General features: G+C 38.9%; 2 protein-coding genes across 2 annotated transcripts; both read right to left on the bottom strand.

The window, feature by feature from the left end:
* Nucleotides 1–1,298: 1,298 nt before the first annotated feature.
* On the bottom strand, nucleotides 1,299–3,575 carry LOC116194147 (probable WRKY transcription factor 72). The gene is made up of 4 exons (XM_031522882.1): nucleotides 3,384–3,575; nucleotides 2,586–3,113; nucleotides 2,343–2,456; nucleotides 1,299–2,231 (listed from the first exon to the last, which is right to left on the bottom strand). The coding sequence occupies exons 1-4, from the start codon at nucleotides 3,468–3,470 to the stop codon at nucleotides 1,557–1,559; spliced, it is 1,404 nt and encodes a 467-aa protein (XP_031378742.1). The 5' UTR covers nucleotides 3,471–3,575; the 3' UTR covers nucleotides 1,299–1,556.
* Nucleotides 3,576–7,276: 3,701 nt separating this feature from the next.
* On the bottom strand, nucleotides 7,277–11,276 carry LOC116196906 (plant cysteine oxidase 2-like). Its single transcript, XM_031526846.1, has 5 exons — nucleotides 10,641–11,276; nucleotides 9,460–9,578; nucleotides 9,152–9,311; nucleotides 8,294–8,512; nucleotides 7,277–7,895 (listed from the first exon to the last, which is right to left on the bottom strand). The coding sequence occupies exons 1-5, from the start codon at nucleotides 10,867–10,869 to the stop codon at nucleotides 7,771–7,773; spliced, it is 852 nt and encodes a 283-aa protein (XP_031382706.1). The 5' UTR covers nucleotides 10,870–11,276; the 3' UTR covers nucleotides 7,277–7,770.
* Between the last annotated feature and the right edge of the window lie 1,905 nt (nucleotides 11,277–13,181).

Below are 13,181 nucleotides of genomic sequence, written 5' to 3'. Positions count from 1 at the left end.
GCTGAAACAAAAACCCTAATAAAATGGGTTCTTGGGCTTATTAAGGCCCGATAAAAGCCCAATACAATTTGAGCCCAACTTCCTCCAAATTGGAGGGATACCCAACATTAATTAATTTCAAGCACTACCGTATGTATACAATGGAGGGATCTTTACTGGCTTCTCTCATTACCTAACAAGAATATTTTCCCCGAGGGAGTGGCAAAGTTAAAAAAACATGAATATATACAGATCTCCTAATTCACCGGTAGTTAAAACAGGTCCATGCCCTTTAACAACACAATGTTTAGCCCCATATATATATATATATGTATGTATGTATATCTGAATCCAATCCAAACAGGTCGGTCTACAGATAAGAAGTTAGTATGTCCTCATGAGAGCCCATAGGCAAAAGATATGGATCCATTGTGGTGAGGATATCCGCACTCTTTGGATTTCGCATGCATGGAGATAATATTTAGTACATGCTAACTGATAAGTTATATATCTCGGGCCTCATGAGCCTACTTAAATCCTATCTATATTATTTAGAAAAATAGGTATTGCCGATCACGTTAAATGGCGAGTAACATCCACAGAATATTTTCCCATTCTCGTGGGCCGTAGCTGTTTTCAAGCTCTGGAGCGAAATGCCGTTTACAAGCCCGTGCAATTCATCAGTTTAACATGCATGCGGGTGGCTTGTCAATTTGGGCCTAGTCTGAGCTCAGCCCATACATGCATGAGGGTGTAGAGAAAAAGGGCAATAAGAATGAAATGGCAATCTGGAGTAGGAGCTAGCCTGCATGAATCATCAACTAATTGTGCAATTAATAATAATCAAGGTCACTATTCGATCCAAGGCCAGGCTTTTGTTTATCGGATCAATGTTAAACAGCATGGATCTATTCAGGCATTCAGTTGCGATTTGGGAGTACACCAGGATTGGGATTGCAAGTACGAGCAGTACTTAAAATAACCACTACATTCTTTTCTTTTGTCATTGAGCTGTACATTTTCCCGATGTGTGCAAGTGTCTAGGATGTGCTATATTGCATTCATGTATTATGTTGCGAATCACGAAACATTCCGATAGTAAATAAGCTCGCGCCCTTGGCTCATTGGTCGGTGAAAAAAAGCAGAGGAAGATGCAAGAGGGAAGTTCTAATCCTAGATCATGCTTTGGTCACAAGTGCGTGGTCGCTTGATTGATGTGTTTGGACTAGAAACCGGTAGAGAGTGAAAAAATCAGCACATGAAACGACGGTGTGCAGGATCCAAGAGGAAAACTCGGGGACGAGTGAAGTTTCAGAAGCGAGACTAATGAGAGTACCATAATTTTCTGGTATGTACATCGTTTGGGCTTATTTAGGAATTTCAGAAGTAAAAAACTAGACCACCTGCAACAGAAGCAGACGTCGAGTTCCAGAAATATATAGACTGTACAGGCAGTAAGGGACAGGACAAGGGATACAAACATGATGAATACTACAAAATCTTGCTCCTTGTGCTAATGGAACTCGTAACAACATTGAGATCACAGTGACAAGAATATCTACCCTTCTGTTGGACTTCTATAATCCGTTGCTATCTATGTCAAGCATCGGTTTAGGTGCAGTCTCATCGACCGGAAATGGCAGCGGGTTTTGCAAAAGTGGGAAGCTTGATTGCCCGGCAAATTGGGTCTTATTTTTTACCATTGATTGTACTGCAGCTGCTATCGCTGACTGGAAGGCTGGGTCTGTGGTGAGGACTTTGGTGAGGGTATCCGTCAGGGACTGAGACGGTTCCCGGGTTTGCTTCTCAAGCCCGTTAACCGGATCACTCGGGGTGCAAACACTTGGGAGGTTGTTCGAGAAGCCCAAACTCGATCCCAGGAATCTTGGTCTCGCATCCAACCTATTCAGGCTGCTCAAATGAGTCATTGCTGGAGTGGGAGGAGGGGTAGTAAGGTCTAATGTGATTGTTGGGTGGATTTGTGAGGGAGAGTTTGGATTATAGAATGGATGTCTGCAGTTGCTCCTAATTGAATTGTCGTAGAGGCTGAAGTTTAGACCATCAGGGCCTGCAAGGATAGTGGCTGTGGGCCCAAGGCCGGTTTGAGATGACGAAGATGAGCCCGATAAAAGCATGGAGGCAGCCGCTGATGTGGTTGAAGCCATGGCCTTGGCAGAAAGTTGGAGCGGGTGGTTGTGGGTGCCCTCGTAGGTGGTAATAAGTACTGACATGTCCTCTGCACATCTCTGTACCTGAAACCGATGGTTTGTTCATCAATGGCGATTCCAGAAGCCAAGAAAGCTAGCATGAGCAATTGTACCAGAGAGTTATACATGTTCTAGTAAATTCGAATCAGAAATTACCTGTTTTCTTACGGGACAAGCAGGTGCTACCGTGCAACGGTAGTAAGCACGTGGGCACGGATTTCCTTTTGAAATTTTTTGCCCATATTTTCGCCATTGACACCCATCATTCATCTAAAAATACAGTAATAAGAACATATAAATATCAACTCATATATATGCTGTTGGCTTGCCAATTCAGGTCACTCGGTCTTCATCATTGATCTTGAATTCCTATCCAGAAAATGTGTAAGAGACTATTACCGTGGTGGAGTCACACCAAGCTCGAATGCTGACCCTTGCTCGCTTCATCTGCGCTTGCTGAGAAATATCATTGCTATCTCCATCTCCTTCCATCTTCTGGACTTTGCTTGGGGGCCAAATCTCTCCTGCATCCTCGTCCTTTGGTCCCTCCAATGATGTCCTGTCTTCCGGGTCAGGGGATGATATAACCTCCGGGGAGAGCTGAAGCTTTGTATTCAGCCTGAGACCTAATCCAGACTTGAGCTCTCCATCAGCTCGTTTCCATGTTTCTTTCCTCTTGTCCTGTTTGGATTCAACAGGGCACATTCCTAGACTTAAGCAGACGGGCTCTTGTCCTAATTTGGTGTCTTCAAGACTAGTGGAAAAGTCCATTAGGGATCTCCCCGAAGCCTCTCGCTGGAGGATGCCGAAGAACTGAACTTCGAGTGACCGATAATCCTCTTTCAACTGGTCTAGCATTCTCTTGAGCCGCTCGTTTTCTTCTCTCACTTCCCCTATCTCAGCTGTGGCACTTTTGATTTCATCTTCCTAGTTAAGCAAAACATATAATTCTCAATAAGCAAAATACCTATCTACAAATCTTTTCCCTTTAAGGGAGAAGAAGTCATTTTCATTAATTATAAAAAAAATAAATAAATAAAAGTATTGCCCATATATCGAATCAATCACAACTCATGTATTCTCTGATCCTAGCAGGAATATTGAGTGCTCTAAGTAGTGAACCACATCATCGGGATTTGAAATCTCAATATAGTCCAATACGAAGTGAACACATATTTCATGGTTTGGACCGATCACCTGTTTCATAGATAGTCGATCTTCTCCATGATCCGATGATTCGGTGCTCTTCTCTTCCGTCAATGATCTGCTGAGGGAGCTTTGCATTGCTGGTCAGTAGATTATGCACTTATTGCTCACGAACGCTTCTTTTAACTGATATAGCCTTATCGCAGAAATGTCGCCTCCTATTGGCCTATTTTGTGCTTTACATTATTTCTTTATATTAGAACGTCTCAAGCTACTCACCAGCTGACTTTTAGATATATTTCTATATTAAAATTTACTTTCTTTTTTTCGGTTGAAGCACAGATATCACCGCCGTAAATCCTAATGTCTTAGACCAATACCCTACTGATCCTAGGCATTAGCTTGGCTCTAATTACGAGATACTTTCAATAGATTTCGAGCTAGGTAAGTTCGTCCATAGAGCATGATTTACCATTGCATCACATTCTCGTGTATACTTATATATTTAATTGTTTGTTGATTTATTTATTTATGAGAGTTTGTTATATTATCTCTGTGTTTGGCTATCGAACATTACGAAGACAGGCACCAAAATGTCAACGCCCCTACCACATGATCTTCAACTATCGAATACTACTGACATAATGAGAAATCGACTCCAGACCGCGCAAGGTATTGTAATAAACTCAACATGATGAACTGCATATCATGAATTCTCTGTTCACTTGATCTGCATTGTCGATTTTCCGTGGTCCAAGATCTCTTTTTCATGGCCGAGTGCATTTCAAGATCCATTCACAATAACTCTAGGCTAAACCGAACATACACATATATGCATGAGAGGTTTTTACCGGAAATTCTGAATTCAGTCTCTATAGCACGTTTCAAGATTCATTAAAAATAACTCTAAGATAAACCTGACATACATCACTGCATGAGAGGTTTTTACTGGAACTTTCGAATTCGGCCTTCGGAAGGGGCGACTCTAGAAAATAGCATATAGTAATTAATTATCTCACTATACATAAATGTACGAATAATGGTGGAAGGATGGCACGGGGAGGACGTCACTTGGATGGAGTAATGATCAATGGTTTGAGAGGGCGACCGTCCTTCATCCTTTGGAACAGGTGGCCGGTAGGACTTTCTTAGGGTTTATTTGGGAGACTTCAATTTTTAATTTTTCTCCTTTTAATAAATAAAAACTTTTCTTGCATTTATTTAAGTCGATCATGAAATTGCACGGTCCATACGCAGAATAGACGCGGGGTCCAAAACACTGACGTCTAAGTCACCCACTGAAGTTAATTTGCCCCGTCTAGTACCCCACTTTGCATGTCGCGATGTAGCAAGGGAAATTTGATCATTGACCATTAAAGTTTACGAACCAGTAGGTCGGGAAAATCTCATTAATTCCCACCATTTCACTTCTGTGTCTCTGAACTCGAATTGTGACAGGGCAAACTTCTCATAGGAGTAATGTTTGTACTATGTAGCATCATCAGACCAGCTAGATAGAGCCTAGAGATACATATGTTTGTCCTTAAAGCCCATGCTCACGTATGATATGTTTTAAATTCATCATATTACGATGTATTCTGATCATGGTACATAGGGATTTAATGTTATGTTGAAGACATAATTATCATTAAATACATAGTAGGATCTAATAAAAGAAGCATAAGTCCATCTACATAAAGGGGTTGATATATTCACCGTCTCTCTCTCTTTTTTTTTTTGGATATATAGTATATAGCTGGGGAACCAAGTTCAAGTACAAAACTTAATTATAATCAATCCTGTCCACTTGGAAGACTTATATTATAGAAAAGACTTTAGGAAAGCTCTTGCCAACTTCATTGATTTGACTATTAGTATGGATTACATAATCTATCTCGAAGATATTGTTAGCATTTATATCATAAGCCACGACAATATATACATATATGTGCATGTATATACTTATATATATATATATATATATATATATGCCAGCCTCAGGAAGTTGTTTTCTTCTACCGACAGCTGTAATAACTATCTTTTAATTAACACTGAGATATTTGTAACACTGCTCTCCGTTAATTTGTTTTTTAGGCTTTTTATTCCATGTTGATGATAAACATTTTCCATTACTCGAGGTGTTCAACTTTTTCAAAAGAAGGAAAAAAAGAGGGGGTTCTAATTTCGTTAAGCTTTTTCTTTGTCCTATATGTGATTGGGGAGCAGCCTCAATTTTGTCTGTATTTGTATATGCAATGAAAATTAATTTTGAGATACATACGGCAGCCCAATATTACTAAGATGAGAAGCCAATGAGAGGCTGTCAAAATGTTGACATTATTAAAAATTTAATTCATTATTTTATTTCTCACATGTTCTCCGAGTTGTATATAGTAAAATATATTAATAGTAGCGTATATAAAATGGTTTTATTACTTTAAGAAATAATTAAAATAGCTGCTAGGGTTTTGGACTTTTAAGGAGATTCAGTGATGAGTTTAAGCTGAAATACATATCTTTTTTTTTTTGGGTGAATGAAATACATATCTTTGAAAGGTCTGCGCACTGACCATGACAACATCCGACTTTGTTTATTGTAATTGCTGATACTCGCTAAAGTCACCCAAAAGATATGCTTGAATTGTAAGCTTCGGACCGGAAAATGAAAAGAGAGACAAATGTCAGTTTCAGGTACGTATCCACGTCAACCCGCAAATGACGCTTCCGCAATTGATAAATATTTTTCATCTTAGGTGTTCTTGTAATAATTTAACATTGTTTGTGAGCTTAGGGTACCGTGATGTTTAAATTTGAGCAGAAATCTTTTGACAATTAATAACTTGACCATGAAACCAATCGGAAAATGTTTCTCTTGTATGGTTCCATCGAAATATCGCGCCGCTTTAGACAATAAAGCATAAAGATATTGAGATGACAATGTTGTTGTAAGGCACAAGTTTTCCCAGATTAGATCAACCGTGCCATATGCAGGGATGTCCATTCCTATATAGTTAGAAACAATTTTCTGCTCTCTGCGGTAAAAATGCAATCTGTTGACATAGACCCTTCTATTCTCTTTTCGGGGGCATTCGAGATCGATATGGAGATCACCATGCAGTAAAAATTGAAATTACGTTTGACTGTATAATTTTACTTGGAAGAAAAGTAGAATTTTAAGATGGCACACGATACGTATATTTCTTAAAATTATTTGTTCTGATCTTACAAGTAAAGAAAAGAACAAACATATAGTAATGAGAATTGATAGCCAAGAAACGAAAATATCAAGTGGATATCCTCTAGATAGATAGATCCCGTCAAGAATGACTGCACCGGAACCAAGGGGACCAACGACCAACGACCAACGACCAACGGGTAGGGACCGCACACAGCAAAGATTTTCTGCAAAAACGTCCCCTCTTTCATTTGCCCTTTTCCCATTTGTTCTTTGTCTGAAGGTATAAAATTCTTTTGGCCAAAAAAATAATAATAATAAAATTCTGCTCAGACATGCGATGATTTTTTCCTTGTTCTATTGCATCAATTTACAACATATCAATAAACTTTGTTCAAAATTATTAAAATTTTTATTTTATTATATTAAGAGATTTTTTATTCAATGATTAAACGTAATCATTATCTTTTATCTTCCTCTCTCTCCTATTCATTTTTTCGTATTGCTAACTTACAATTAACTTTTTAAATACTTATTTAATTACATTATCTTTCATCTTTATTTTTCTTCTATTCATTTTTAGATGTAATCAATTAGTAATTTTTAAACACTTATTTAATTAAATTGTAATCAAACACAACCACGTAAATATCAATAGTCCGGTCCACAAGAATGATCAATCCGACTCCGATGGGCGACCCGAAGAGGTGAAATCAATGGGAGTACAAGAAAAAACCACCACAGCCCTGATTTTATCCATAATCCATAATCTTGAGGAGACAGAAGGTCAACGCTTTACTTCGATTCGTGGCTTTTTTTTTCTTTTTTTTTTAAATCCTTAAACTATCGGAGAAGACAGAGCTATCTATCTAAAACTTAAGATGACATGATGGTTTGTTTTGCAGTGAAAAAGTGAAAGTAACAATCCGGAAATTCCTCATTGAAAATAAGAAAAAAACTGACATGGCTTTTTCCTGTTCTGTCCCTTTCCTTTTTTCTGGGGGGTTTATGTACAGACGCTGTAAATGAGATTTTTCTTTCTTTTTCTTTTTCTTTTTCTTTTTTTTGAAAAACACCAGGTGCTCCTCATGTCCCAGCAAAGAGGAAGAATAAAAAACCCAAAAATTAGAAATTCCGAAAAAAAAAAAAAAAAAAGGGTGGAAGAGGAGGAGTCACACTGCTACACTGACACAGCAGCAGCCATCGATTTCATACTGATGGATGGTACAGAGATGGCTGTGTTCCTTCTAAGAAGGGATATCATCAATTCTCCACAAACATTGGACCCCTGTATGGAGCACCGACTACGGATATCCCCTCGGGTCTCTCTCTTTCTTCGAGCCATGCATATCCTTCTCTCTCCTCTTCGGGTATTGATACTCCCTCCACTGCAATATTTTGGTGAGCACAGATGGAGACGGTCAGGATTTTCCGGGAAAAGAAAGTTCTCAGAGTTAAACATACAAAGGATGCCTAGCTTCAGGAGATTGTTAGATAGTATAGTTAGTCTAAACCGAGGGGTGGACCCTGTTCAACCCCGAGCATCCGCGAAAGAATGCTTTTAATTTTGACTTTCCCATCTTAAAAAGCAAAGAAAACAGGGGCAAAACATGTTGCATCTTAAAAAGGTCAATGGAAAATGCAATCCTTAGTAAATTCAGTTTATTTTCTTTGAACTTACTCAAGAAATGGAGCTGGAATGCTGAAATTTTCTAATCAATCTAAAAAAAAAATAAAAAATAGCGTTCCATATTTTTGTTGGAGGAAGAATGTATCAAGCTAGCACCTGATATCCTAGAGAATGGGTGGTCGTCGTAGTAGGTGCAATGCCGCCCTTCAGGATCCGAGTACGGTGGACCCAAGACATCAAGAACTGCACAGGCCGTCACTGCTGTGAAGCGATGCATGTTCCCTCCATCTGCAGGATAGAGTATGGAGGTGGCGCACGGGGCAGTGAAGTTCGAGTCCACCTTCAACTTTGCAAGGCGTGGGCCATGAGGCTCAGCTGAAATCATACAAAAGACGATGTCCGATATTTAGACCTTTTCCCTTCCTCATGGCATGCTTTGTAAAATTTAAAAATCCTAAGCGAAGGTAACTTCATGGCTTCATCAAAATAAATTGCAAAAAGTAGGCTAAATATCCCTATTTAGAACCAAAACCAGCGTCATCGATACTGCATTAAGAAGTGAGACTTCTAAGTCACCAGTAGATGGCAGAAAAACATTCTTCTTAAAAAATGTATTTTAGAAAAGGGATTTTCCCCAGTTTTCCAGCTTTCACCTTTTCATTTCTTAACTATGAGGAAAAATAACGAGAAAAAGAACTTACGGATCTCAAGTGGCTGTGTTTTCCATATGGTACTTTCTAACATTGCCTTTTAGCTTGAATGACTATTGCTATCTCCTATTTAATGTGCATTCTACTTCAGGTTGGCAGAAGACAAGGAGAGATCTAAAAATATAAAGATTGAAATAAATACTCTTGAGTCCTAGGAATATTCGGAAAGCATAATAAACATACATTTCCGGGTAATAACTGGTGACTGATGCGATTGACATGCATGATTAAAAGAAGAAACTTGTCCACAAAACTTTTGTAATTTATTTAGTAGATAATTTCCAAGGGGAAGTAAAAACCATACCTTGAGGAGGATTCACAACAGAATTGCTATTAGGGGCACCAACAACCCAGTCGTAAGATTTAATATGCATGGTCCCAAAAAGGATCTTGCTAAAAACCGTCATCCCGGGATGGTTATGAAGAGGGATAACCCCTGAAGGCGGCAAACAAAAGATTCCCATCTGTAGTTTGTAGGCCAAAAAAAAAAAAGTTATGATACAGGGGCCCCACACCAACAAGAGAGGTTTATATGTTCAATTAGTTGATTCCAAACTACAGCCTTTCTTTGGCAATAAAAAAAATACAATCCTGGAGGAGGCTTTTACATACCGAAAATTTTTCGCTTTCATAGAGATGCAGGTATGTTATCATTGGAGACCCTTCAGCCTGATTAACCCTGAAACATGGCATCTCAGGGCTAAGCTCGAGGTGCTCCGGTCTTATTCCATCTGCACGAAACAGTTTGGACAAGGAAATGAGCAGTGGCTCAGACATTCTAAAAGAAAAGCCTCAGTCCAGTAAAAATCAATCATCAGCAATCAGTGTCGCTTAAATATTTAGATCATGTCTTCTCTTATGAATGCACGCTGCTCAGAAGAAATGGGAGAAATGGGAAGAGCCAAGAAGAACTTAAACAAACAAACATTTTCTACTAGTTTACGGACACAGTTTTGAACAGGCGGAACTGTTAACTCTGATAGCGCTGAGGTACTTGCACGATAAATAAAATATATACATATAGTACCGCAGAGTCTATCGTACAACCAAGAAAGGGCCTTTAAACAAACTCAAACTTCAAATCTCGTAGTCGTGATCTTGACAGCAAAATCATGGAACGGTACGGAGTAAAAGGCCAGTTGTAGCCTTTCTTCCTAAAACATTCAGTAGACAAAAGGTGCATGAACCAACCAAAAAAAAAAAAGAACATGAAAATATAAAGCATGTCCTACGACTGAAAAAATCACATGTAGTAATTATAGAGATGGGGAGAAAAGGAGCGGCATTGAGGAATTTCAATTAAGAGCCACGACAGTTCGAGGCGACACAAACAAATGGACCACAATATGATATATTACATATATAAAATTAAAACGTGAGCATGGACCTTTAAGGACTCGATCACCAGTCTGAAAACCGAATCATCCCGACAAGCTTATCTTATCAGAATGTTAACCAGAGCAAACATAACAAGAAATTCTACCTCTAAAAATAGCCCAACGCATTCCTCATCATGACAAGCAGTTTCGATACCACCAATTTTGAATTCCCAGGAGAGAACAAATACTTCTAAACAGAAACGGGATCAACAGCGAACCAAAAGCCGAATTCTCTACACTACCCCAGTCGATTTCATATTTCTTGGGCCTCAATCGACTTATCATTCTGAAACGGGAGTACTAGACGACAGGAATTGTAATCGACAATCGCCAAAATCCACAAGCAAATGGAAAAGCAAGGGAATTTGATGCCAAAACACAAAATATTCGCTATAAACCGACGAGCAGCCTTACCCAAAACCGTCTTCAGATTCTCGATCTCCTGAGGAGAGGGGACGACATTGGTGCCGCTGCCGGCGAACACTTCCCTGCAGGTGTCGAAAAGTCTCTGTATCGGCAGCATCATCTTCCTCTGCCTCCGGCGGTTCTTCTTGGACTTGCTGTTGGTAGTTGCGGTCGTCTCCCTGGACAATTCACGGAATTCCTTCCCTTTCCTGCCAGCCACCGTCGTCGTAATCCCCATACACAGCCCGACGTCCCCCACAAAGGAATACCACTTTCTGCTCAGAAGCAAAGATGGAATCCCTTCGACAGGGGAATCAGCTCAAGAACCGAAATTTGCAAAAAACCACGATCAATTCCGCCCCCTTTGAACCTCGGGTAAATGGTTCCCTCGAAAGGGTCCAATCAAACCGAAGAAACAGGGGAATCTGGTTACTGCTATGTCGGAGGAGGAACAAAGCAGGAAATGGAGGGAAACGAGGACAGAGGTGCGGGGGATTGCATCTCCGTTGATAGCAGGGACCTGGGAGGGATTAAAGGGGGAGGATTTAAAGATATGGTTAGGGTTTGGAGGGGATGAGAGATCCATAATCCAGTTGGTTTTGTGTGGGGGTGGAGAGTGAAAACCAGGGGCCATGGCTTCCGCTTTCCAGTGGGCTGTTCCAACAAGCGGGTTTTTATCCGGTCTATAGTCTTCTTTCCTCCTCTTTCCCTCCTTTCCATCCTTTTCTTCCTTTAATTTTTTATTGTTAATTTTTTCATCATTCGTTTTCGTTTATTTGTTTGTTTATTTATTATTATGTCATAAAACTTTTTGATTTTTCCACGTTGCCCCCTTCTTTTTTTCTTATAATGTTTTTCTTTTTCTTTTATTTTCTTTTCTTTGTCCTCCTTTTCGACACCCTCTAGAGACATACAACACTACACATAGCCAGAACTGCATCCAACTGCAGATGATCCTGACCCCATAAGATCCATTTCTATCGCAAGGTGTCAGAGAATATTTCGCATGTAGGTTGAAGCAAGTTCTTCTCCCTCGTAGTCCAAATGGATATAATATCAATACGTTAAATAACTCGTACATTTCGGAATTGTTACGTGCTTATACGTTAAGGAACAATTTCGAATATTGTAACAGATGTCGAAATATAGAAGTTCACGATTTTTGGAACGATATGATATTAGCTTTAAAGGTTTTTCTTGTTCCTCTTGAACTGAAATTGGCTGGTTCACAGTTGTTTTCCTTTATAACGGATATTTAATGTAATGCATTAGCAATTTAGGATCCCGCGATCTTATCATATATTTATTTTTGCATTGTTGGTTCCTTTTTAAACTTTTCTATTCTTTCATTACACGGCGTATAGCGAGAACAACATTGATTGCATATTATTTGGGAGTAAGGAACAAAGGTTTGTCCATCATTAGAAACAAGAGAGAAAATCCATAAGTTTATAAGAGGTATGAGCCTAGCAATCTATCGTCATAAGCTTTTAGATTGCGGATGGGTCCGTGTTCAGTAGGCCCGTAGATTTTTCCAACAAATGGTATCAGAACTCAAAGTAACGATCATGGGGAACTCACACCATGCCAAGCCCAGGTTCGAGGGTGGCAGTATGCTCATGGTAAGACGAGCGCCCATAATCCAGTGCGGAGCACCAAACGGGCTCATTACCCGAGTGTGGCAATTGGTGGTAAGGGCATGTCCTACATTAGAAACAAGAGAGGAAATTCATGGGTTTATAAGAGGTATAGGCCTAACAACCTATTGGTTTGAGCTCACATATGATCCTGACTCCATAAGATCTTCATTTTTCTTTATATAGTCTAGTCGATGGATAAAGATGTCATTGTAAATCTGTGAAATGATCCTCATATATGGGAATTGTTATGGGCTTACTGCACATTGAAAAAAACATTGATAACTATTGTAACGGATGCATGAATATGAAATTTCACGATTTTTGGATCAATGTGATATTTTCTTTAGAAAAAGAAAGTCTTATATGTGACTGTTTTAAAGGATTCTTTTTATTTCCTTGTTTGCTGCAATTGATTTTTTTTTTGGTTGGGGGTGAATGGTTTTCTATTCTTAATTTTTTTTTCTAAACGTAAAGGAATTTTAGTGTATCATAAAAGATAATAGTAATATCTCGGGTTCTGAATAATGTAGGGAAGTAATTTTCATTTACTCTTTTAATTTTCTAACCACGTGATGTTTGAGGCCCCTGTAAATTCATAACTCGATACCCATCCAAAAAAATTACATACATCCATTAAAAAAAAAGTTGCTTCATTTAAATAGATTAATTTGAATATAGGTGGCAAGGGTCAAGGTGATGCCACTTAATCTAGGAAAACTGATACAATTATTGAGGGGCTGTGTCTTGGAGTAAGTGATGCTCATCCAGTCAATGCAGGAATAAATTCGGAATTACGAGCCATGATCCATGATTTTTTTTTGTTTTGAGGATAAAGAAAAGAAGGAAAAATAAAGGAATATAAAAAATCTAGCTTATGAGAATCAAATTTAAAATTACTTTTTGGTTTAGA

This window comes from Punica granatum, chromosome 2 (genome assembly GCF_007655135.1).
Source record: "Punica granatum isolate Tunisia-2019 chromosome 2, ASM765513v2, whole genome shotgun sequence".
NCBI classification, from domain to species: domain Eukaryota; kingdom Viridiplantae; phylum Streptophyta; class Magnoliopsida; order Myrtales; family Lythraceae; genus Punica; species Punica granatum.
This window is presented reverse-complemented; position numbering and strand designations above follow the sequence as displayed.

Coding starts and splice junctions, on each gene's coding strand:
- LOC116194147 (XM_031522882.1), bottom strand. CDS start 3,470: ATGCAAAGCTCCCTCAGCAGATCATTGACGGAAGAGAAGAGCACCGAA. Junction 2,457..2,585: donor CTTGGTGTGACTCCACCACG/GTAATAGTCTCT, acceptor CTGTATTTTTAG/ATGAATGATGGGTGTCAATG. Junction 2,232..2,342: donor CTTGTCCCGTAAGAAAACAG/GTAATTTCTGAT, acceptor CATCGGTTTCAG/GTACAGAGATGTGCAGAGGA.
- LOC116196906 (XM_031526846.1), bottom strand. CDS start 10,869: ATGGGGATTACGACGACGGTGGCTGGCAGGAAAGGGAAGGAATTCCGT. Junction 9,312..9,459: donor ATGAAAGCGAAAAATTTTCG/GTATGTAAAAGC, acceptor TACAAACTACAG/ATGGGAATCTTTTGTTTGCC. Junction 7,896..8,293: donor CCCATTCTCTAGGATATCAG/GTGCTAGCTTGA, acceptor AAAATATTGCAG/TGGAGGGAGTATCAATACCC.